Source organism: Budorcas taxicolor, chromosome 2 (genome assembly GCF_023091745.1).
Source record: "Budorcas taxicolor isolate Tak-1 chromosome 2, Takin1.1, whole genome shotgun sequence".
NCBI classification, from domain to species: Eukaryota; Metazoa; Chordata; class Mammalia; order Artiodactyla; family Bovidae; genus Budorcas; species Budorcas taxicolor.
Window position 1 is genome coordinate 62045969 of NC_068911.1, and position 25870 is coordinate 62071838.

At 37.1% G+C, this 25870-nt stretch overlaps 1 protein-coding gene across 1 annotated transcript in view; it reads left to right on the forward strand.

The window, feature by feature from the left end:
* SESTD1 (SEC14 and spectrin domain containing 1) overlaps positions 1-25870 on the forward strand; it is a 132366-nt gene that overhangs the window by 64329 nt on the left and 42167 nt on the right. The window contains exons 4-7 of the mRNA XM_052662482.1: positions 320-410; positions 4219-4332; positions 22661-22774; positions 23902-23999. Of these exons, the coding sequence (XP_052518442.1) occupies positions 320-410; positions 4219-4332; positions 22661-22774; positions 23902-23999 (417 nt within the window). The remainder of the gene's footprint in view (positions 1-319; positions 411-4218; positions 4333-22660; positions 22775-23901; positions 24000-25870) is intronic.

Below are 25870 nucleotides of genomic sequence, written 5' to 3' on the forward strand. Positions count from 1 at the left end.
TTGAGGGGCCAGTGAGGCTATTTGAATGTTAGTTTGATTTTTTTCTCATATTAAGATGTTGAATTTACATGCTTTTAGAGTAATTTTCTCACCAAATTAACTTATAAATTGTCGATGTTTCCTGAAGTGAGAAAAGTAAATTGCATGAGAAAACTGAAAACTGAAAGGACATCCTGAAGAATTTTGTTGATGGTGCAAACCAAATCAAGTGAAATTAATGCTGTGCCATATATGATTCAGCTGTAAGCTTTATTTAGGGTTTTGAAGAATAAAATAGGAAGCTTATTTTAATATACCCTGTAATTTTGTTTTGTTTCAGTGAGAAGTGTAAGGCTCGAGGATTTACCGTGATTGTGGATGGCAGAAAATCCCAGTGGAATGTGGTGAAAACAGTAGTCTTAATGCTACAGGTAATTTTATTTCTGGCTCTCAGGAAGCGGTTTTATTTTACAGCAACAGATTAGATGATAGCGGCAAATGCATTTCGTTTATTGGACTGTGCCCAAGCTTCTAAGCAGTGACCGAGCTCTGAAATGCACAGATGAGTGTTGAATTGTTCAGATTTGATCTTTATAGGTTTTGCTTGAGTAGTAAAATAAATTTCGGCCCTATTCTAAAGGTATGTAAATTACCAAAAATAACATGTCATGTTTAAGTAATTTAAGCATTGAAGCCAGTGAGTCTCAAAATGTGAGGGCAGAGGTTATCAGACTCATCCGGGCACTCTGGCACGCTGTAGTATTTGCATCATCCCACCTCAGGGAGGGAATAGGACTGGGTAAGTCTAAGCTGAGAATTCTGATAGGTTTCTCCTTTCTGTTTCCCTCTTTCCTCCAAAAATCATCCGGATTTGTGATAGTCATATCTGTTTCTAATCTAGAAGAAATGTACTCAACTTTAGCTGTTTCCTTGGGGACTTTAGCAGCTCACAGACAAGCATTTCATAAACAGCTGTGGCTACAGAATCCCTGGTCTGGGTGGGTCATAGTCTTTTGCTTTTATTTCCTTGTGTTCCTCACAGAATGTTTCTGTAATCCCTTGCATGTAGTAGGTACCTAGTAGATACTTGCTGATTTATTATGAGAGTATTGAGGATATTGAGAAAAATACAGCAACTGAGTGAGTGAAAGGGGACAGATTGCCCTCATGTACCTGGGTTTCCTTAGAAGGGCTTGTGTAGAAAGTTAAGGTTAAGTGAGTTAAAGAGATTATCGAATCTAAAATAAAGAAAGTGGAAAGGGCATTCCTGGCTGATTTAGTGATAGCTCAAAAATTAAGTGAATACAGTAAAAGGAGCTGATGGCAGGCTAGTTTGGGGAAGGTGAACATTCGATTAAGTATCAGTGATATTGAAAGAAAGATCAAGAATTTTGAATGACCTGGAAAATGATTAGTAGGTACTTTAGGGTTCTGTGGAAAGGAATATAATTAAAAATTTTAAATGACAACGAGGGAGAATGATTGTTAATGGATTATTTTTTGTTTAAGATAATTAGAAAAAGAATCTCAAGGAATGGGTACTCATAATTTTAGTTTTAATGCTTAGTATGGTTCAGGTGCTATGTTCTAAGCTTGTTATATAAATGATCTCATTTAATTTCATCCTCACAAACTTGGGAAAGAAGTTCTGTTATCCTCAAAAGTCTTCAAGGATTTTAAATAACAACCTATGTTCTTGTGGTGAACATGGGAGAAAATCACAGTTGGAACCTGGAACAGCCTAAGCCCCTTTAAAAGTGTATGTTTAGCAATGGGATGTATCTGAGATGGTTCCCAAATTTTCTGCACAGTACCTTATTCTTGATTGGTTGGCCTAAACCTTCATCATTAGACTCCCTCCTTTGCCTCCAGTGGGTCAGTTTTTAAGGGAACGCAGATTGGTGTCCCATTAATAACTCTTTCTGTTAAACATGTTCCCACCGCTTTTATATTCTAAACCCTGAAGATAAACTCTTCTTTGTACAAATTGTTAGAAACCCATTAATTACAGCCTTGTGTTCTTCCATTCAACTGTGTCACCAGTGAGCTGTTTGGGATCAGTGGCAAGCTTTGAAGAACAATCAATGGATGATTAAATCCCCTCTTGTTTTTTTTTTTGTGTGTGTGTGTTTGATTTCTATTCTGATAGGTGTTTTAACGACTTTTGGATTTTGTTGATAGTTACATTTTCAGAAATTGCAATGGCGTGTTGTTCACTCCTCCTCAGATAGTTTCTGCATACAGAGTTAGTTATGTTGCTTTTATTTCAGAAGGTGCTGGAACCAGCTGTTTGGGAGCCCAGAGTTTAAGTGCTAGCTCTGCCTATACATGACTGGCTTGTTTCCTTTTGTTCCTAACAGCTTTAATACTCAGTGATTTTGAATATTTGATTTCCATAATCATTATGTAAATAAACCTCATTCTACTCTAAATTTCCCACCCCTTCTGATAAAGTTTTGATAGCACTGAGTTTTCTTTTTTAACTTTATTCATAACCCAGTCATTGCAGGGGGCACTAGATTTGTGACATGTCCAGTGAGATATTTAAATTGAAAGGCTTTCTATTTTCCCCTGATCAATAATAATAATACTTATTATCGTATAGCATTATTATTATTCAGTAGTGCTATTTGTGGTCTAGAACAGTGGTTTACCCCTAGAGTTTGTAAACAGAGTTTTGTTTACATATTGTTTATGGCAGCTTTCACACTACGTGGACAGAATAAAAATAGTTGCAACAGAGACTGTATAGGCTTTAAAACCTAAAATATTTTTTATCTGGACCTAGAGAAAGAATTTACTGACCCCTGGTCTAGAATGTTTGGAATGTTATGGTAAAACTTGAAAGTCAGACTGACATGGTTTTTGTTCTAGTACTATTCCTTCAAACTCTGTTCCTTTAGACAAGGTACTTTAGTTCTCTGAAGCTTAGTTTATGCTTCTGTAAAACTGGAAGGATGAGATCCACTTGTTCATGTGCATTCATTTATTCAGCAGAGATTCATGGAGTATCTTCTGTATGCCAGGCACTGTCATAGGCCCTGGAGATACAGGAATGCCGTGATAGATGAGGTACCTGCCATTGGGAAGCCTAGGTTCTGTCGGAGGAGTCAGACTATAAGCAGTTAGTTACATTACTAAGTAATGTAACATCATATACTGATAAATGCTATTTAGAAAAGTAAATTGATGAAAGGGGACTGAGTCAAATGTTGCTGCTTTACGTAGGATGGTCAGAGAAAGTCTCTAAAGAGGAGGGACTATTTGAGTAGAATCCTAAATAAACTGAGAAAGTGCTCCTAGGTATAGGGCAAAGAACATTCCAGGCAGAGGAAACATCAAGGGCGTAGTCTTGAGCTGGGAACAGACCTGTCACTTTCCAGGCGCAGCAAGAAGGCCAGCGTGGCTGTGGTAGAGGAGTGAGCTAAGAGGGGAGAGGCATGTGATGAGGTCTGAGGTCATGGGGCCTTGAGCTGGGCAGGCTTCCTGGCTTTGCTAGGGGTTTTTTATTCTGAGTATGAAAAAATGCAAAACTGGGAGGCCTGCTAAGAGGGTTTCAAAAAGCTGACTTATTTGGTGATATCAGCAGTGTAGGTGGTAGAAATGGGTAGGTTTAATTAAGATGTATTTTAATAATAGACTCTATGGGACTTGCTGATAAGATATATATGGAATATATATTAGCTCAGTAAATGTTAATTTCCATTCTTTAGGTGATGATGTGAATAACTATATCTAGCAAATGTGAAATTGTATTTGTGGAGGTTTAGCTTTGTCTTCTTCTTCAAGTTAATAATCATGTAGAATCTTGGCTTCTTTATATAATGGAATAAGAAGCTTATTTTGTTAGAAAATTGATTTACATTATTGGGAGAAATTCTCTAAGATGATTGTGTTAGACAAAATTTTTTTCATATCATAGAAAAGCCAAATTTAATAATTTCTGAACTAAAAGTTATCTTGCAGTTTAAATATATTCCTATTAGAGATTCAGTAAAACACAAAAATCATTCACATGTGCTGTCTTTAAACATTATTTTCTGAATCAGCTTGTCTTTCAAATATTTCTTTATTGCCTTGTATGTTTTGCAGTTTGCAGCGTTTCTTGTGTTTTATCACTTTAACTATTTTCCAGAGGTCTCTTACTCTGCTCAGTCATGAATACCTAATAATTTACAACTTCAGTAAATTACTAACTTTACATGTATAATTTTTTCTTTTTTTTTTTGTATTTTATAGAATGTTGTTCCAGCTGAAGTGTCCCTTGTTTGTGTAGTGAAGCCAGATGAATTCTGGGATAAGAAAGTAACACATTTTTGTTTTTGGAAAGAAAAGGATAGACTTGGCTTTGAGGTAAATATACTCTATGAAAAAGCAGAAGTGTGCTGTATCTTTAAAAACAGCATTTTGCTGGTATTATTCTGTTTGTTCAGCATTAGATGCTATGCAGTGCTTACACAATGCTCAGCCTAAGTAATGATTAATATTTAGTCAGCATTCTTGTTGAATGAATTATTCTTTGTCAAGGCCACAAATGCTTTCTTGTTTTCATTTTTATTAATCTTTGTGAATTCTTTTGAATAAGTAGAACCTTTCCATTAAAAACATTTTTGGGGACTTTCCTATTGTTCCAGTGGTTAAGACTTTGTGCTTTTTGATCCCTGGTTGGGGAACTGAGATACCATAGGCTGTGCAAAATGGCAAAAAAAAACAACAACAAAAAAAAAACATATATATATATATATATATATATATATATATAAAACATTACCAAGAAGGCATTTAGCTAATACTAGGAAATCCTAGGGAGAAGGCAATGGCACCCCACTCCAGTACTCTTGCCTGGAAAATCCCATGGATGGAGGAGCCTGGTAGGCTGCAGTCCATGGGGTCGCTAAGAGTCGGACACGACTGAGCGACTTCACTTTCACTTTTCACTTTCATGCATTGGAGGAGGAAATGGCAACCCCACTCCAGTGTTCTTGCCTGGAGAATCCCAGGGATGGGGGAGCCTGGTGGGCTGCCGTCTATGGGGTCACACAGAGTTGGACACGACTGACACGACTTAGCAGCAGCAGCAGCAGGAAATCCTAGACATTTAGAAATTGAAGTCAGAGCCTATTTGGTATGATGTCATAATTATTTCTTAGTATCTGGTTTGGTTTTGATATATAAAAAGTTATTCATCCTTCCCTGTTTACAGTATGCTCTCCCTCTTACTTTTCTTGTGTGAAACTTCAGTTGACCCTTGAACAACATGGGTTTGAACTGCACAGGTCTGTTTACAAGTGGAGTTTTTCAATAAGTACATGTTAACCCTCCATATTTACAGGTTTAACATGCACAGATAGAGAGGGCCATTCATTGTACTTTGGCATTTTGTGTAAGGAACTTGAGCACCGTGGATTTTGGTGTCAGTGGAGTGTCCTAGAACCAGTCCCCTGTGGACATTGAGGGAAGGCTTACATATTATTATTGTGGGTCAGAAAGAAGTCTCAAGGTAGAATGCAAATTTAAACAATTCTCTCACATTTCCTTCCACAGCCTATTAATCCCAGCTTCCTAGTTGGAGAGTCCATAGATGTTAACCTTTATGTTAGCTAGAGTGTGGAAGCACTGAAGGGTGCCAACGCCTAACCCAGCCCTGTAAAACCTAGAGCCTTGGAATGTTTCCAAGAGTCACGCAATGAAGACACGTTGTGGACTTTGCCATACAACAATAGTCATTTTTATTTTCAATAAAATCAATGTATTTTTTGCATGAAATATCTTAAAAATGTGTAACATTTTTCCTGCACTTTAAAGTTAAGTATAATATTCATCTATTTTAGTGTACAGTTCTGAGAGTTCTGATAAACGCAGACTGGTCTGTAATCACCACAGTGAAGAAATCCAGGGAATATTACGTCACTCCAAAAATTCATGTTCTTTAGTCAGCTCCTTCTTCCATCTTTAGGCCTGACAACCACCGATCCGTTTTATGTTCTGTGTTTTTTGCCTTTTTCAGAATCCCGTATAGGTAAAATGACGAAGTATGCAGCATTTTACGTTTGCTTCTTTCATATACATATCTGCATCTGGGATTCATCTGTGTTGTTGGGTGTGCTGGTGGTTCCTTTCTTATTGGCAGGTAGTAATCCACTATGTAGATGGACCACAGCCTGTTTATTCATTCCCTGATTGAGGGACATTTGGGATTGTTTTCAGGTTTTGGTAATTACAAGTAGTCACTGTAAATATTCGTGTATAGATTTTGTGTGAAATTTTTTTTAAGAGATAAAATATCTAGGAGTGGGATTATTGGGTCGTATGGTAAGTGTATGTTTATTTACTTTGTAAGAAACTTCCAAACCAACAGTTTTAAGGTGGCTGTATCACCTTGCATTCCCATAAATTGTGTGAAGTTCCAGTTGCATCTTGGCGGCACTTAGTATTATCAGATTTTGTTTCTACATTATAGTTACACCTAGTAGGTGTGTAGATGTTTATCAGTATTGTTTTACTGTGCGTTTCCCCAATGGTTAATGATGTTAGTATATTTTCAAGTATTCGTTAGCCATCCATATACTTTCTTTCATGATGTCTGTTCAACTCTACTCATTTTTTAAAAAGTAATTAAGGCTTTTGAGAATTATGTATGTGTTTTGGATAGAAGTCCTTTGTCAGATATGCCATATGCAAAAACTGCATCTCAATTTGTTGTTTGCCTTTTCATTCTCAACAGCGTTTTTAGAGAAGATTTTTAATTCTGATGAAATCTGGATTTTAAATTTTTTCTTTTATGAATCAGGCTTCTGGTGTCATAGCTGAGACATCTTTGCCTCAGCCAAGGTCACGAAGATTTTATGTTTTGTTTTAGATGTTGTATAATTTTAGGTTTTATATTTAGATCGGTGATCTATTTTGGGTTAATACTTGTGTGAATTATTGTCTGACAGTATATATTTAATGGCTTCAGTTATTTTATGTTTGTTAAGATTTGGTTTTTGAGCCAGTAGATGCTCTACTTGCTGACTTCCTCACGCGCGTGTATTCTCCATGTACTGCGCGTGTGTATTCTGCTTCGGGGGTGGTGTGATCTGCAGCCATCAAGGTTGTTCATGGTGGTGTTCATGGGCTTTTTAGTGTTCTGTCTGCTTATTCTACCAATTACTGAAAGAGGAATATTACACTCTTCCAGCTATGATTGTGTGTTTATCTGTCCTGTCATTTCTATTGGTTTTTGCTTTATGTATTTTGAAGTTCTTACTGAGGTGCCTAGTTAAGATTTCATTACTAAATGCCCTTTTTTTTAATCCATGATGATACGTCTGGTTCTGAGGTACACATTGTCTGATACTACTGTAGCTATCCCAGCTTCTTTTACATTTACAGGGGGGTTTTTTTTTAATAGATTTAGTATAGTTGAGTCTTGTTTTCATATCCAATCTGACAGTCTCTGTCTTTTTAGTGATTTGTGAGACCAATTATATTTAATTAATTGTTAATATGTTTGGATTAAAATCTTCTATCTTGCGAGATTTTATGTAGTTTTTCTTTTTCTGCCTGCTTTTGAATTATTTTTATAATTGCATTATATCTTCATTTAGTTCAGTTTCAGTTCAGTAAGTCAGTCGTGCCCGACTCTTTGCGACCCCATGAATCGCACACAGCACGCCAAGCCTCTCTGTCCATCACCATCTCCCAGAGTTCACTCAGACTCACGTCCATCGAGTCCGTGATACCATCCAGCCATCTCATCCTCGGTCGTCCCCTTCTCCTCCTGTCCCCAATCCCTCCCACCATCAGAGTCTTTTCCAATGAGTCAGCTCTTCACATGAGCTGGCCAAAGTACTGGAGTTTCAGCTTTAGCATCATTCCTTCCAAAGAACACCCAGGACTGATCTTTAGAATGGACCAGTTGGATCTCCTTGCCGTCCAAGGGACTCTCAAGAGTCTTCTCCAACACCACAGTTCAAAAGCATCAATTCTTCGGCACTTCTTCACAGTCCAACTCTCACATCCATATGTGACTACTGGAAAAACCATATCCTTGACTAGATGGGCCTTTGTTGGCAAAGTAATGTCTCTGCTTTTCAATATGCTACCTAGGTTGGCCATAACTTTCCTTCCAAGGAGTAAGCGTCTTTTAATTTCATGGCTGCAATCACCATCTGCAGTGATTTTGGAGACCCCCAAAATAAAGTCTGACACTGTTTCCACTGTTTCCCCATCTATTTCCCATGAAGTGTGGGACCAGATGCCATGATCTTTGTTTTCTGAATGTTGAGCTTTAAGCCAACTTTTTCACTCTCCTTTTTCACTTTCATCAAGAGGCTTTTTAGTTTGTCTTCACTTTCTGCCATAAGGGTAGTGCCATCTGCATATCTGAGGTTATTGATATTTCTCCCGGCAATTTTGATTCCAGCTCGTGCTTCTTCCACCCCAGCATTTCTCATGATGTACTCTGCATAGAAGTTAAATAAGCAGGGTGACAATATACAGCCTTGACGTACTCCTTTTCCTATTTGGAACCAGTCTGTTGTTCCATGTCCAGTTCTAACTGTTGCTTCCTGACCTGCATATAGGTTTCTCAAGAGGCAGGTCAGATAGTCTGGTATTCCCATCTCTTTCAGAATTTTCCACAGTTTATTGTGGTCCACACAGTCAAAGGCTTTGGCATAGTCAATAAAGCAGAAATATATATGCAGGGCAAAGGCTAATAGAATTTTGCCAAGAGAACACAGTGGTCATAGCAAACACCATCTTCCAACAACACAAGAGAAGACTCTACACATGGACATCACAAGATGGTCAACACCGAAATCAGATTGATTATATCCTTTGCAGCCAAAGATGGAGAAGCTCTATACAGTCAGCAAAAACAACACCGGGAGCAGACTGTGGCTCAGATCATGAGTTCCTTATTGCCAAATTCAGACTTAAATTGAGGAAAGTAGGGAAAGCCACTAGACCATTCAGGTATGACCTAAATCACATCCCTTATGACTGTCTTCATTATTGACTGGTAATTTATATCTCTCAACTCTTTCCAGTGGTTGCCCTGGGTTTATCATATGCATCTTTAATTAATGGAGTCTTATCTTCAAATAATATACCATTTAACACTGGTAATCCCTTAGTACAGTATATCTCTAATACTTTCCTCCATTGTTTTCATGCATTTTACTTTCACTATACTGTAAGCACACAATATACTGCTACTATTTTTGCTGTAATATCTTTATAGAAATTAAAATAAAAATGAATTTCATATGTCTTCACTTATGATATTTCCAGTATTACTCATTTCAGCTTTTTGGCTGGTGTAGTCCTTCTGCCTAAAGAACTTCCTTTAAACATACCTAGCATTGCAGGTCTGTTGGCTTTGAATTTTCTTAGATTTTGTTTGCCTGAAAAAAATGTTTCTGTTTCAGGTCTGAAAATTATTTTCAGTTGGTATCGTTTTTTTTTTTCCATTATTTGACTTTTTTTTCTTTCAGCATGTTAACTGTATCACACCTTCTATATCATATCTGTATCATTGCCTTCTCACTTCCTTGGTGTCTGAGAACTCTGCTGTCACTTGTATCTTTGGTCCTCTATAGGTTATATATCTTTTTTTAATCTCCTTAGCCACCTTTAAAATTTTTGCTTCATTTTTAATTTTTAGCAGTTTTATTTGGTGTTAATTCTGTTAGTTGTTTGCTTCACTTCTTGGACCTCTGATTTGACTTCTGTCATCAGTTTTGGAAAATTCTTAAGACATTTTCTTTTCAAATATTTCCTTTGCCTCATTTTATTTTTCTACTCTTTCTAGAACTCCTATTGCATGTATGTTAGACGGTGTGAAAATTTCTCACCGTTCTAGGTTGGTGTTCTATTTTATTTTTTTCTTTTTGTGTTTCAGTTTGGATATTTTCCTGTTGATCTGTTTTCAAGTTCACTGCCTGCTTCCTTAGCTGTGTTGAGTCTGTTGATGAGCCATTTGTAGATGGACTTTATCTCTTTTTATCATGTTTTTGGTTTGTAGCATTTCTTCTGGATTCTTTCTGATGGTTTCCGTCTCTTTGCTGTAATCCCTGTGTGTTTTGCCTGTTGTCTTCCAGATCTTCCATGAGAACTTCAAGCATAAATAATAGTTATCTTAGTTCCCTAGCTAATAGTTTCAGTATCTGGGTCTCTCTTACTCCAGTTATATTATTTGGTTTTTGGTCTTGGCAGTATGTTGCTTCCATTCTTGCTTTTTGTATGTTGCATTTTGGACATCTTGTTAGGACAGTAAAGATTGAGATAAACTGTATTTGTGCCTGTACGTGAGCCCCTCTTGTTTTTGCTGGGCTCTTGGTGGGACAGGGACGGGCTTGAGTTAGTCTAGACAGGAGTTGAACTGGCTCTGGCTGTTTCTCTTCTTTTCCTCAGGGCATGACAGGCTTCAGACTCCTCTAGAGTGGATGTTTGTTTCACCCTCAGCTGTAGATCTTTCTTTTGTGCCTGTGTGTCTCAGAAAAGGTTTCTCTTTGCACGCCGCTCAGCAATAGACTACTGTTACTTGTTAGTCAGTGTTTGTCAGTGGTTCATTTTTTTCTTGTTCTGATTCAGCTTCGGTCTTAGGAATGCTTTGGGACCCAGGGTCTAGAGGGTCTAGGACCCGCTTTCCCAGCTTTAGGAAGACTGGCAGTCTGGGTTCATAATATATCCCTGCCTCCACTAGGATAGAGGGCCTTTCTTTCCCCTTCTCCAGCTGCAGTGGGGTTTTGCGTTCAAAGGGCTTCCCAGGTGGTTCAGTGCTAAAGAATCCACCTGCCAAGAAGGAGAGGTGGGTTTGATCCCTGGATCAGAAAGGTCCCCTGAAGAAGGAAATGGCAACCCACTCCGGTATTCTTGCCTGGGAAATCCCACGGACAGAGGAGCCTGGCGGGCTATGGTCTGTGGGGTTGCAGAGAATCTGACACAATCGAGTGATTAAAAAACAAAACAGCACAGGTCATCCTGTCTCACTGGCTTCCCTCAGCACCTGGAAGTTCTTGTCCCTTAGGGATGACAGAGTTGAGGAATCTGGGCTGTGCTTCAGCTTCCTGCCTTTCCCTTGGTGGTTGCTGTCCCTTACCCCAGGTCTTTTTTGTAATTTCTTACCTCCCTATCCACCATCTTTCTCATGAGTCTCTGAGAGGTCTGTGGAGAAGAATCTGCAGGTACTTTTGAATTCTTCTTGTATCTTTGTTTCCAATAGGTTCAGTACCTTTATAACAAACCACATTTGGCCTTTAGCAATTAATTCACTGGAAAATTTGGCTGGATTCTTAATCTGACTTGTATCATACCTGGTATTTTCCCCAGGTAAGCAAGTGTTCCAGCTCCATTTGTCCTTGAAGGAGGGTCTTTACTGGTTTTCCTGTGGACTTAACTCTGTGATGTGTTAAAAAAATTTCATTTTTCAGATTAATTTGCATTACTTTGTTGTTCTTGTAAGGATTGGAGCAATGCTCTTTCCATCTTTCTACATATCCTAAGCAGAAGACAGATGTTTTGTTTTCCAGTGTTATCTGGCAAACTTTTGTCATGGGCTGATTTGACTGTGATGTAGACTTCCTAGAAACTGTTCGCCAGCAGTGCAAGGGAAGGCAGCCCTGGCTGTTGGATAGGAAAGGTGTTAGCCTAATTGCCAGATGCAAAACTGCATCCCATGGAGGAGAGTCAAAAGTGGACTGAGGGAAGACAGTAAACGCTGAATGCAAGAGGCCTGCATGTAGCCCTGGTGAGCGAGTATTTCATTCAGGCAGGGAGGGCTGCCTTATATGCCAGGGCCATGCAGGAAGTGTTGCTCTGATGGAATGCAGAGTGGACAGAGGCCAGTAGTTCAGAAGCTAACACTGTGAACACCAAGTAAGAGCCGAGATCCCTTTCGTGAGGAACTTGTCACATCCTGCTTAAGTGAGGCATCTGCTCAGAAATGGTATGCCTAGTTGGGTTTCATGCTATATGAATTTGTAATGGCTAAATACCTTGCATCTTAGAGGGTAAAATGGAAGACAGAATTCCTATCTGCCTTGAACTGATATCGTAGATAGTTAGTTTTAACTTAGTTTTAAAACTGTGGTTTTATGGCTTATTGTATCAGTATATTTCTTTCACATATTGAAGAGATCCAGCTATTTTTCTAGCTAGATAAGTAAATAAGCACTAGACACTTATTTAAAAGCCTGATGTCTTAATGAGATGAGAGTAATTTCAAATGCTGGCTAATATACCACCAAACATAATCTGCTCTAAGGGGCAATTCAAAACCAGTCATTAAATGATACTTAGAACTACATATCATTATAGATGTTTGTTTGATTAACAGTTACTTTCCTTGATGTTATTTTGGATCATTTGAGTTGTCATAATTGAGCTTATGTTTTTGTATATATTCTAAATATTTTTAAAAGAATAACTGTTATGAGTACTGATATTCCTATAAGCAAAAGTTTATGTTTTACCTTACTGAATTATTCATCACAAAAATTTATTACCAGCTGTCCACAGTATTCATCAAATAAATATCCGGTTGTCATTTTAATGACAGCTTGTTACCATGATTTCATATTTTCCTGCCTATTATCCTTTCTATTTTTTTTTTTTTCCCCCCTCTGGATGACCTTCCTCTTGTCCAGTTTCCTAGTGTTTTTCATCAGCCATTGAATATTCCTCATCTCAGGACATCTCATTGGTCATCTAAATATTTCTTTATATATTCTTCCTGTCTCTGAAATAGATACCTACCTGTTCCTTGTTAGCAACTCATATTCCAGGGCTTTCTGACCTTCAGTAGCATTATACCTGGTGCTTTGGTACCTTTTGCTGGTTAGTTGATAGTATCTATATAGTCTAATGACAAGGTAGAATTGAAGTAGTGCTGGGATTAATCTTAAATTGAGAAACTAATAATCAAAAGGATCTTATTTTCTCATTCTTTATTGTCATTCATGAAGGTAAATTTTTTTTTTTTTTTACTAGTAATGTTAACCAGTAAGAGCAGTAATGTTAACCACCAGTGATGTTAACCACTGTTCGTCTTCTTGTCTTATTTCTTCTATTACGTCATCTGATCCTTTTTTCTTTTTGAGGCCATACCAGTGTTAGGATCCAGGACCAGACTTCCTTCATGTTTCTGTCGAGAATACCTGTGGTACCATCACTTCTGACTTCTTTCTAGTTTTTGCAGAAAATTATTTTCTTTAGTGAGAAAAATATTCCCCAGCCAACAGATACAACCAAATATTCACATTGAAATAGTATAACGGATAACATACACGTGAATCTGTATTAAGCACTCAGAGACACACTTGCATTTTAGATCTTGCACACACATTTTTAGCATGAATCAAATTTAAAAAGTAAAAGCATCTGAGTGCCTACAGAGTGAAAGTTTCAGTGTTAGATTCTTTGAGAATTTTTTATTAGGGAAGGATAAGTATTTTAGTTATAGATGGAAGAGTAGGAGTAAAGGAGAATTACGTTTTGGGTCTTTCTGTAAATTAGATTGCAGTAAACCTTCATAAATCTTTGATTAAAAACTTTATGATAAATACCTTTTTCCTCAAACTTGTTGAACAGTGGTATGTACTAGTTAGCAAAATATTGTGGTTTAGTTGTTTAATTTGTCTTGTCTTAACCTCTCTCTAACATATGTAAAATAAAGGAAAAAATATTTATGTAGGACATTACTGTTTTTAAAATGTTATGTTTTTATTTCCTTTGAAAGGACTTGGCAAAAGTTTGAAAAACTCTCGTAGGTAGTATTTTTCCCTCCATCTTACAGTTCTTCCATTTTACTCTGGTTCACTTTGCACTTGTTACCAGGTGTCAGATTTCCCTGGAGATATATCTAAAGTTTAAATTTCTGCTTATTAAAGTGATAACTACTTTAAATATAACCAATAACCCTTTTCTTTAAGATTTTAATTATATCTGTACATACTAAGATATTCATGGAGATGAATATTTGAGGATAATTAACATTGGTTGGATAATTAACATTGGTTGTGCTTACTCAGTCGCTCAGTCATGCCTGCCTCTTTGCAATCCCATAGACTGTAGCCCTCCAGGCTCCTCTGTTCATGGGGATTGTCTTGGCAAGAATACTGTAGTGGGTTGCCATTTCCTCCTCCAGGGGGTCTTAACAATCAGGACATGATCCCCACCACATCCCTGAATAGGTGAGATAAAGCATATGCTAAAGAGTGATTTTCATAAGGCTAGAGTCAGGACACCCATGTGACTATAAAATAGCCGTAAGTGAGACACATCCTGCAACTCATTACCTAATGAAGTCATCGGCAACTTGTGAGGTGTGGTTCAAAGAGCACTTGAGGAATTTAGGACTTTCATAGACAGATAAGATTGCCAGAGTAGACACAATATTAGCTAATGTCCTAATCCATAAATTCTAAACTTTAAGATTCTGTTACCCTACTGAACATAAATTTATGCTATTGAAATAGTATGTGTATAACATATAGTATCCGCGTGAATTTGTACTAAGCATACAGAGACACATTTTCATTTTAGATCTTGCACACATAAATAAAATTATTTTAGCATAAATAAAATTTTTAAAAATCCACCAATCATATATCATTTGCATTTCTCTTGAACAAAATCTAAAATTTACCCTTGTTCCTACCGAGATTAGTACCTATTGAAAGAGAAAGTCAGTTAAAGTCACAAGTCTAGCTGTGCGTGAACAAACGCCCAAGAATATCTTTTGCCCATTCCCTAAGATTTAGATAGTGTTTCTGATATGTGAAGTATATTTTTAATAGAATTATATTTTGTAAAATTTGAATTTGAACATTAGTGACATCAGTTCAGTTTAGTTCAGTCACTCAGCCATGTCCGACTCTTTGCAACCCCATGAACTGCAGCATGCCAGGCTTCCCTGTCCATCACGAACTGCTGGAGTCTACCCAAACCCATGTCCATTGAGTTAGTGATGCCATCCAACCATCTCATCTTCTGTCATCCCCTTCTCCTCCTGCCCTCAATCTTTCCCAGCATCAGGGTCTTTTCCAATGAGCCACTTCTTTGCATCAGGTGGCCAGTATTGGAGTTTCAGCTTCACCGTCAGTCCTTCCAATGAACACCCATTACTGATCTGCTTTAGGATGGACTGGTTGGATCTCGTTGAAGTCCAAGGGACTCTCAAGGGTCTTCCTGAACATTCAAATCATTGCAGAATAATAGAAGCTATTTTCTGAAATTTGGTACTACTGATTTTAGTACCAATCTCTCTATAAGCTTTGTATTCCTAACCAAGACTAGTGGGGGTTTTTTTTTTAATGTTTTCCCATATTATTTTCCAAATTATTAAATACTTAAAGGAAGAATTCACTTTTTAAAATTTCCCCTTTTCAAAAATATAAGCAATTTCTTTTCCATTGGAAGTGTTGCTGTTGTCCAGTTGCTCAGTTGTATATGACGCTTTGCAGCCCCATGAATGGCATCACGCCAGGCTTCCCTGTCCTTTGCGATCTCCCTGAGTTTGTTCAAACTCATGTCCATTGAGTTTGTGATGCTATCCAACCATCTCATCCTCTGTCACCCCCTTTTTCTCCTGCTCTCAGTCTCTCCCAGCAACAGGGTCTTTTCAAATGAGTCAGCTCTTCGCATCAAGGGGCCAGAGTATTGGAGCTTCAGCTTTAACATCCATCCTTCCAGTGAATATTCAGGGTTAATTTCCTTTAGGATGACTGGCTTGATCTCTTTTGCTGTCCAAGACTCTCTAGGGTCTTCTTCAGCACCATAGGTTGAAAGCATCAATTCTGTGGCACTCAGCCTTCTATATGGCCAACTCTCACATCTGTACCTGACTACTGGAAAACCATACGGACCTTTGTTGGCAACGTGATGTCTCTGCTTTGTAATGCCTGTCTAGGTTTTTTTTTCCAAGGAGCAGTCATCTTTTAATTTCATGGCTGCAGTCACCATCCACAGTGATTTTAAAGCCCAAGAAAATAAAGTCTGTCACTGTTTGTATTTTTCTCCCCATTTATTTGCCTTGAAATGATGGGACTAGATGCCGTGAACTTAGGTTTTAGAATGTTGATTCTAAGCCAGCTTTTTCACTCTTCTCTTTCACCTTCATCAAAGACTCTGTAGTTCTTTGCTTTCTACCATTAGGATGATGTCATCTGTATATCTGAGGTTATTGATATTTCTTCTGGCAATCTTGATTCCAGCTTGAGCTTCATCCAGCCCAGAATTTCGCATGATGTACTCTGCACATGTGTTAAATAAGCAGAGTGACAATATACAGCTTTGATGTACACCTTTCCCAGTAATACATTAGCTTTTTTTTTCTTTATACCTTTTGATCCCCTTAACACATTTCTTCACACCCCGCCCCACCTAGTAGTTCTCTGTATTTATGAGCTTGTTTTTGTTTGCCAACTTAGATTCCCCATATGAGATGCTATTTATCTTTCTCCTTCTGACTTAGCCAGAAGGTAAAGAGGTTTTGGAGAAACTTCCATGCTGTTTTTTTATTTAGATTTAAAAAAATTTCATGTTGGGTTGGTTTTTGCCATACAGTAATGCAGATCAGCCATAATTACACAGACATTGCTTCCATTTCCTCTCCTCCTCTCCCACCTTCCCTCCCTCCAAGTCATCACAGAGCTTCAGACTGGGCTCCCTGTGCTACACAGCAGCTTCTCACTCGCTGTCCATCGTACACCCAATAGTCTGTGTATATTGATGCCACTTTCTCCATTCGTCCCACTCTCTTCCTCCCCTGCTGTGTCCACAAGTCCATTCTCTGCCTGTGCATCGCCTTTCCTTCCTTGAAAATAGGTTCAGGAATATCATTTTTCTAGGTTGCATATATATGTTAGTATAGTAGATTTGTTTTTCTCTTTCTGACTTACTTCACTATGATAACAGGCTCTAGGTTCATCCGCCTCACTAGAATTGACTCAGATTCGTTCTTTCTGTGGTTGAGTAATATTTCATTGTATATACATACCAGATCTTCTTTATCCATTCATCAGTTGATGAACATCTAGGTTGCTTCCATGTCCTGGCTCCTGTAAACAGTGCAGCTGTGAACATGGGAATATATGTCTCTTCTTTGTTTACGGCTTTCTCAGAGTATACGCCCACTAGTGCAGTTGCTGGGTCATATGGCAGATTTATTCCTCATTTTTTAAGGAATCTCCATACTGTTGTCCATAATGGCTGTATCAGTTACATTCCCACCAACAGTGTAGGAGGGGGTCCCTTTTCTCCACCTCCTCTCTAGCATTTACTGTTCGTAGATTTTTTGATGATGGCCATTCTGACTGGTGTGAGGTGATACCTCACTGTTTTGGTTTGCATTTCTCTAATAATTAGTGATGTTGAACACATTTTCATGTGTTTCCTGTCTGCCCATTTTTGAATTGGATGTTTGTTTTTTGCTGTTGAGTTCTGAGTTCTTTATACGTTTTTGGATATTAGCTCCTTACCAGATATATGATTTCCAAGTACTGTCTTCCATTGAGTTTGTTTGCCTTTTTATTTTGTTGATGGTTCCTTTTGCTGTGCAGAAGGTTTTTAGTATGGTGCAGAAGGTTTTTAGTATGATGCAGTCCTGCTTATTTATTTTTATTGCTTTTACTTTTGGTGTCAGATTAAAAAAAATCAGTGCCAAGACCTCTGTCAGGGAGTTTACAGCCTGTATTTTCTTCTAGGAGTTTTAAGGTTCCAGGTCTTATGCTCAAAATTGAGCTATTTTGAGTTAACGTAAGCTTAACTGAGTTTAAAATCTTTCTAATATTATCAATTGACTAGTTAGGTGGAAATCTATCAATCATTTGGAAATCTATCAGTCATTTAAGATTTATTACTAAGCTGGAAATTATAAATGATACGGTGGTTTTACTTAAAAGAAACACTTGTCAATAACAGAAACTGTAAAATTCACTGCTAGTTGTTATATAACAACTTAATAAGGAGCGTAAGAATGGTAATAATCCTAAAAATTTAACTCAGAGCAATTATCCTGATGAATAAATTGTACTCATTTCACCAAAATTATTATTTATCATAATGTCTTTAGTACTCTAAAAATTATGGTAAAAAAGATAGTATATAATGTGATTAGAGCAAATTTGGATCTTCATTATGGCGACTGAAAGACTTTCTACACAAAGAGTTGTCTACCAGGTTAGACAAACCTGTACTCATATAATTGCTTAAAAGGAAATATAAAAAAGTATAAAAGTAAACCAGCTAATTTTTTTTTTTTAGTATAAAAGTAAAATTTCAAAGATCAGGTTATAAAAATAATTCCTCCCTCTGTTTGTGCTGGCATAATACCACTTTTCATCCTAATTTATGTGTGATTTTATCCAACATGAAAATAGATAATTTTAAAGATGATTTACGATTCATTCTGTCTTACGTAACTATTTTCAAATTAAAGATTATGAATTCCATTTGTAGATAAGTCAAAATTGGTCTTTTTACTTTGGTATATGTTAAGATAGTATTATGAAGTTCACTTTGATGCAGTATTTTATAATAGTAATGGTTTAGTGAATTTCTTTTTTAAACTTAAACTCATTGCATATTATTTCTATATTATATTCTGGACAAAGCAATAAAATTGCTGTATAATGATACAAGATTTTTGTAACTGGGAAGTGCTGCTTTAGAGTGATACAGTGGATTATTTTCTGAGATGTTCCATTCCTCTAAGAATGGTATTAAGTAATTTTTGAAAAATGAAATGTCAAATTCATGGTTCCATCTTCTCCACAAGTAGACATTGTTTGATTTTTAAGAAGATTTGCTTTAGAGCTAGCAAAATGGGACTTTTTATTAATTAACCATTTTAGAGTAGATGAAAATGTCAATAGATATGGAAGTTTTATAGATAATATAAAGAACTTAATAGATAATAAGATAATAGATTATAAACTTTATAGATAATAAGAACTGATAATAGTATGTCTAAATGAATGTTCTAATACTGTTATGTACTTGTATCTTTCTATGTGTTAATCAGTCGTGTCTGACTTCTTTGTGACCCCATGGGCTATAAACCTGCCAGGCTCCTGTGTCCATGGGATTATCCAGGCAGGAATACTGGAGTGGGTAGCCTTCCATTCTCCTTCCTAACTCAGAGACTGAACCCACGTCTCCTGCATTGCAAGCGTATTCTTTACTATCTGAGCTGCTAGGGAAAGTCTGTGTCTTTTTGTGTCTTTTGTACTTAGTATTAGAATTTTCAGCAGTTGTGTCATTATTTATGTGTTTTCATATTTTGAATCTTAGGGTAAAAAGGGGTCACATATAATGCATGTGACCTCAATATTTTTTGAACTCTTATTTTCTAATTTTCTTTTTAATTTTGGTGATCATTGCTTTGGAGGACTAAATTTTTATTTAATTATTTTTATTTTCCTCTTTGCCAGGTAATAAAACATCTCCCATAAGATAAAATGACTCCCTGATTTGCACTGTTTTATATTTTAACTTGTGTGCAGGTTTGGTGTATTAGTGATTTCTTTAAGAACTGTTAAGAAAAGGGAATATAGGAAATTTTCCTAGTATAAATTTTTGAAATGTAAGAAGCTGCAATGAATGGTTTTAGAGAAAATAACCTAGCATGGGAATCCAAATTTGTCTTACCACATTGATTTGGAAATGTGTTAGGTTTTTTTTTTTTTTTTAATATATAGATTATTTACTTTCTAATCTGTTTCTGTAATTTACTAAGGTCCAGAGATCTTTCTCTAAACAATTTCCTTTTTTAAAATTAGGGTTAGGGTTAGAATTAGCATTCTAATTTCACCTCAGACCTTAAGCCTCACTTCCCCATGCTCAGCCCTGAAAAATGTAGTATCATATTTTTGCTTGTGTATTTGAAATTACTATGTTTGTGAAGTCACATTCTTCTGTGATGGTTTCTGTCACTTAGAGTTCAGTTTGCTGTCTGTTAAAAGGTGATTTGACCTCTTGGAAGCAGTTGTCTGTATAGTTTATGTGTTGCATTCTGGCAAGTGGTGTCATTTTCCAAAGGCAGTTGAAAACAACACCAGCTGTATGCTGAGAGGAAGGCTTCTCCTTTCTTCTTAGGATGACACTCCTGACTCACTTGAAAAGAAGATTCTTAGATACAACCATTTTCATACAATAAGATTCTTTCCTACTGTTGCAGACTTCTCCTAAAATGTTGTTTCCCTCATTCTCTTTGAAACATATGTTATGCAATAAAATAAAAACAGTTGTGGCTTTTTTGCCAGCCTCCTCTGCACTTTCTCCTCACTCTCGCCATCTCAGTAAAAATGAGATTATTGCAGCGGAAATGGAGATATTTCACCACGGTAGATAGTTCTCTAAACTGTTAATTTGAAGTGATGGTGGTTTTGAGTCAGATCACCTGACTGTTTAAACCTTTGTTTTTTTTCTTGACTTTGTTTCGCTTTGAGATGCCTTTGCTGTTGATACAATTTGGTGTATCTATATAGCAGATCGACTGTTTTCACTTTGAACAGCCACCAGTGAATTTTAAAAGAATATGGATACTATAAACTTTTTTGTAGCGATGGAGAAAATTTGTTTTATGCAAATTTCCATAATTATCGTGTTCTTTTGTTTACATTTGTTTTGCATAAATAAAAATATCATAATAGCAGTTCTCTTAGCCACTATTTAAAAAATTATATTTAGTAAGAGATAGTATAATCTCATGGAGAAGGAAATGGCAACCCACTCCAGTGTTCTTGCCTGGAGAATCCCAGGGATGGGGGAGCCTGGTGGGCTGCTGTCTATGGGGTCGCACAGAGTTGGACACGACTGAAGCGACTTAGCAGCAGCAGCAGCATATTCTCAAATATATTTTGCATCATGGAAGAAAGTGAATCTGTACTCATTACATTTAAATTGATTGTTAGGAAAAAAAAAGAAATATTCAGAACATATAAATTCGCAGAAAATAACTGTGAATTTTCCCTTTGGCGTTTGTTGTTGATAATTGCTAAGTTGTGTCCTACTCTTTGAGACACCATGGACTATAGCCCACTAGGCTCCTCTCAGGAGGATTTCCCAGGCAAGAATATTGGAGTGGGTTGCTATTTCCTTCTTCAGGGAATCTTCCTGACCCAGGGGTCAAACCCGCATCTCCTGCATCAGCAGGCAGATTCTTTACCACTCAGCCACCAAGGAAGTCCCTCCTTTTGGCTTACTAAACTTGAAATCTGTTGCTAATGAACTTTAAGGTATTTAGGAACTACACCTGCAAATGAACTTAATGTATTTAGGTGTATATAGTGAGATTAACCAGAGTGGATAGAAGATGACAACTGCTGTCTTCACTGCGCAAGATAGGTTATTTATTAGAGAAAATGACCCAAATTAAATGTATAGGATGACAACTCATTAGAATTATGACCTCTAAGACATCATAGATAATTTAACGCAGCTGCCTTCTTTGGCACATGGATAAGCCTGGAGTGAATTCCTTTAGGTTGTTTTCTACAAGTCAGTGAATTTGTGGCAGAGCTAGGACAGAAACCTGGAATAATTGGCTCCTGGCTTAGTATCCTTCCAATTATCATATAATAATGTTTAACCTAGGAAAGGGATTTGAAATCATTTGGGATATCCTGGTAAAGCTTTTGGCCCTCTGTGCTACCATGACCAAAGAGAAAACATTTAGATTTAGAGTATTTTCAGTAAAGGTTTTAGAAACAAACTGGAAAACTTTTAATATACTTCTTTTTATAAAAACGTGCAAAACTCTCTGGAATATTATAGAAGTAATAACCTATGGCTGATTTGTGTTGAGGTTTGACAGAAAGCAACAAAATTCTATGAAGCAATTTTCCTTCAATAAAAAAATAAATTAAAAAAAAAAGCTCATTTACTTTGTAGAAGCATCTTATTCATCCTTATATTCCCAGCTCTGGAACATGTCACTTCTAATAAATAATACTTCTAATAAATAAATGTAGCGTCCACTATGGAGAAGGAAATGGCAACCCACTCCAGTATTATTGCCTCAAAAATGCTATGGGCGGAGGAGCCTGGCGGGCTACAGTCCATGGGGTCGCAGAGAGTCAGACACAAAACAGTGAATGTTGAAAAAATGAATAACGTATCATTAAAATGTTAAGTTATAAGGGCTACATGATACCAGTTTCTCAGGAGATATGTTTTCACTGTTTGAATATTGTGCCAAATAAGGGAAGATTGAGGGCAGGAGGAGAAGGGGCGACAGAGGATGAGATGGTTGGATGGCATCACCGACTCGATGGACATGAGTTTGAGCAAGCTCCGGGAGACAGTGGAGGGCAGGGAAACGTGGCGTGATGCAGTTCCTGGGGTCACACAGAGTCGGACACGGCTTGGTGACTGAACAACAACAGCTAAAGGGACTGACTTTTATACCAAGAAATTACTCACATTGGTAAGAGTTTGAAAAGATTTAAACTGAGCTGCTAGTCTCTTTTTTTAAAATGAGATTTTAGAAATAGATTATGGTAGCTCTTTTCTTAAAAGATATTGACAGTTTATTGAATTGCTTTTAAATGCTGTTATATTATTAAATATTTATATAATATTTAATTATGTTGGAAACAGTATTGGATATTAACACCTCATCACTTTTCTTGACATTAATAGTGGCTCATTAAGTGGTTTTTATTTCTTTCTTTTTTTTTTACCTTTATAGGTTATTTTAGTATCTGCCAATAAATTGACTCGTTATATAGAACCATGCCAGTTAACGGAAGATTTTGGTGGGAGTCTCACCTATGACCACATGGATTGGTTAAATAAGAGGCTGGTTGGTATATTACAATGAGATAACATGTTATTACATATAAATAAGACATATTTTGATAGCTATTTCATTTTAATCCACTAAAATGTAGATTGTTTTTCATTGTACAAAACCAAAGAAATATAACATGTACGTGATAGCATTATGCTTGAAAGCAGATACTCTGGAGACAGACTCACACGTGCTAACTATTACTGGTGTCATTAGTAGCAGTATTAAAGTTGTAAATCTTTTGAGTTGAATAATAGCATAATTTTCTGAGAGATAATCTAGTTGATGCACCATTTTCAGAGAAATATTTAGACGTCAGTTTGAGTTGAAAAGCAAGGTTAAAGTTTTTATTTCTGAAAATATATCTTTCTCAGGACAGACTTTGGAAATCTGCTATTCTGTACACGAATGCATTATTGTTTAATTGAACAGCTGGGGACTAAAAGAACAGGTTTAAGTTAACGTAGTTTAGACTATATGCTAATGTTTTGGAGAACAATGAGTTAATGGATATTTCAGAATGGATAACCAGTTCTTTTTTCACCATATTTTGAATAATGATATTAGACAAATAAGTGTCTATTTTGTTATAAACAGACTTGCCCAAATCCCTTTTTAGAAATATTTTAATAAATCATGTTAAGATTATAACTAATTTATTCTTCTGCTACATGCTTGTATATAAAACTTTTAAACTATTACATATAGTCAGAATGATTAATAGAATAACATAAAGAAATATTCTTTTAACTGAAATTAGAGGCTTAGAACTGGTCTAAATAATGTTCATATAGTGAAAATGATTGTTGGTGCAGATGTTTCTTAAGGAAACAGGAATAAATATAAACTGATCTGATTGAGAAATAAAATAATTTCTTAATGTATTTAAATTATAAAAATTCCTTATCCATTAAAACTATTCACTGTTTTAGAAAGCAGTGTTGTTTCTCAGTTGTAAAAAGCAGGTGGTTTTTGTCTTTTACATTGCTGGGCTCTAGTGATTGACTTGTGAACTCTGATATCCAGAGCTGGAACCAGAATCCCGCCTGGCTAATTATGTTGCTGTTTGTTGGAAATCTTTCTGTTCATATGAACTTCTAAGGTTATTCTTAATATGTTAATAAAATCTCATATTGTAGGTTTTTGAGAAGTTTACAAAGGAATCTACATCATTATTAGATGAACTTGCATTGATTAACAATGGAAGTGATAAAGGAAATCAGCAAGAGAAAGAAAGGTAAGTGGCTTCTTGTTGTTCAGTCAGTAAGCTCTTGTTTTTATTTGTTTGTTTGTTTTCTTGTCTGACTCTGTGACCCCATGAACTGTACCGCACCAGGCTTTCCTTTCCTTCAGGATCTCTGGGAGTTTGCTCAGATGCATGTCCATTGAGTTGGTGATGCCATCTAACAGTCTCATCCTCTGTTGCCCCTTCTCCTGCCCTCAATCTTTCCCAGCATCAGGGTCTTTTCTAGTGAGTCAGCCTTTTGCATCAGGTGGCCAAAGTATTGGAGCTTCAACATCAGTCCTTCCAATGAATATTCAAGGTTGATTTCCTTTAGGATTGACTGGTTTGATCTCTTTGCTGTCCAAGGGACTCTCACGAGTCTTCTTCAGCACCACTATTCAAAAGCACCAATTCTTCGGTGCTCAGCCTTCATTATGGTCCAGCTCTTAAATCTGTACCTGGCTACTGGGAAAAGCATGGCTCTGATTGTACAGGCCTTTGTCGGCAAATTCCATCCATGGAATTTTCTAGTCTCAGCTTTTTAATACCCTGTCTAGATTTATCATAGCTTCTCTTCCAAGGAGCTAACATGTTTTAATTTCATGGCTGCAGTCACCATCTGCAGTGATTTTGGAGCCCAAGAATATAAAATCTGTCACTTGTTTCCACTTTTCACTCATCTGTTTGCCATGAAGTGATGGAACTGGATGCCATGATCTTAATTTTTTGAATGTTGGATTTTACACGAGTCTTTTCACTTTGGTTTTTCACCCTCATCAAGAGGCTCTTTAGTTCCTGTTCACTTTCTGCCATTAGAGTGGTATCATCTGTATATCTGAGGTTATTGGTATTTCTCCTGGCAGTCTTAATTCCAACTTGTGCTTCATCCAGTCTGCATTTCATATGATGTATTCTGCACATAAGTTAAATAAGCAGGGTGACAGTATACAGCCTTGACATACTCCTTTCTCAGCTTTGAACCAGTCCATTGTTCCATGTCCAGTTGTAACTGTTGCTTCTTGTCCTGCATACAGGTTTCTCAGGAGACAGGTAAGGTGGTCTGGTATTCCCATCTCTTTAAGAGTTTTCCAGTTTGTTGTGATCCACATAGTCAAAGCTTTGCCATAGTCAAGAAAACAAAAGTAAGTGTTTTTTCTGGAATTACTTGCTTTTTCTGTGATCCAGTGAAAGTGAAGTCACTCAGTCATGTCCGACTCTTTGCGACCCCGTGGACTGTAGCCCACCAGGCTCCTTCCATCCATGGAATTTTCTAGGCAAGAGTACGGGAGTAGGTTGCCCTTTCCTTCTCCAGGGGATCTTCCCGACCCAGGGATCAAACCTGGGTCTCCCGCATTGCAGGCAGACACTTTACCGTCTGAGGAACCAGGGAGCCAGTGAAAGTGAAGTCGCTGAGTCGTGTCCGACTCTTGACGACCCCATAGACTGGGGCCTACCAGGCTCCTCTGTCCATGGGATTTTCCAGGCAATAGTACTGGGGTGGATTGCCATTTCCTTCTCCAGGGGATCTTCCCAACCCAGGGCTTGAACCCGGGTCTCCTGCACTGTAGACAGATGCTTTACCGTCTGAGCCACCAGGGAGCCAGTAGATGTTGGCAATTTGATCTCTGATTCCTCTGCCTTTTTAAAATCCAGCTTGTACATCTGGAAGTTCTTGGTTCATGTACTGTTGAAGCTTAGCTTGAAAGATTTTGAGCATTACCTTGCTAGCATGTGAAATGAGCTCAATTATACGGTAGTTTGAACATTCTTTGGCATTGCCTTTCTTTGGGATTGAAATGAAAACTGACCTTTTCTAGTCCTGTAGCCACTGCTGACTTTTTACAAATTTTCTGACATATTGAGTGCAGCACTGTAACTGTATA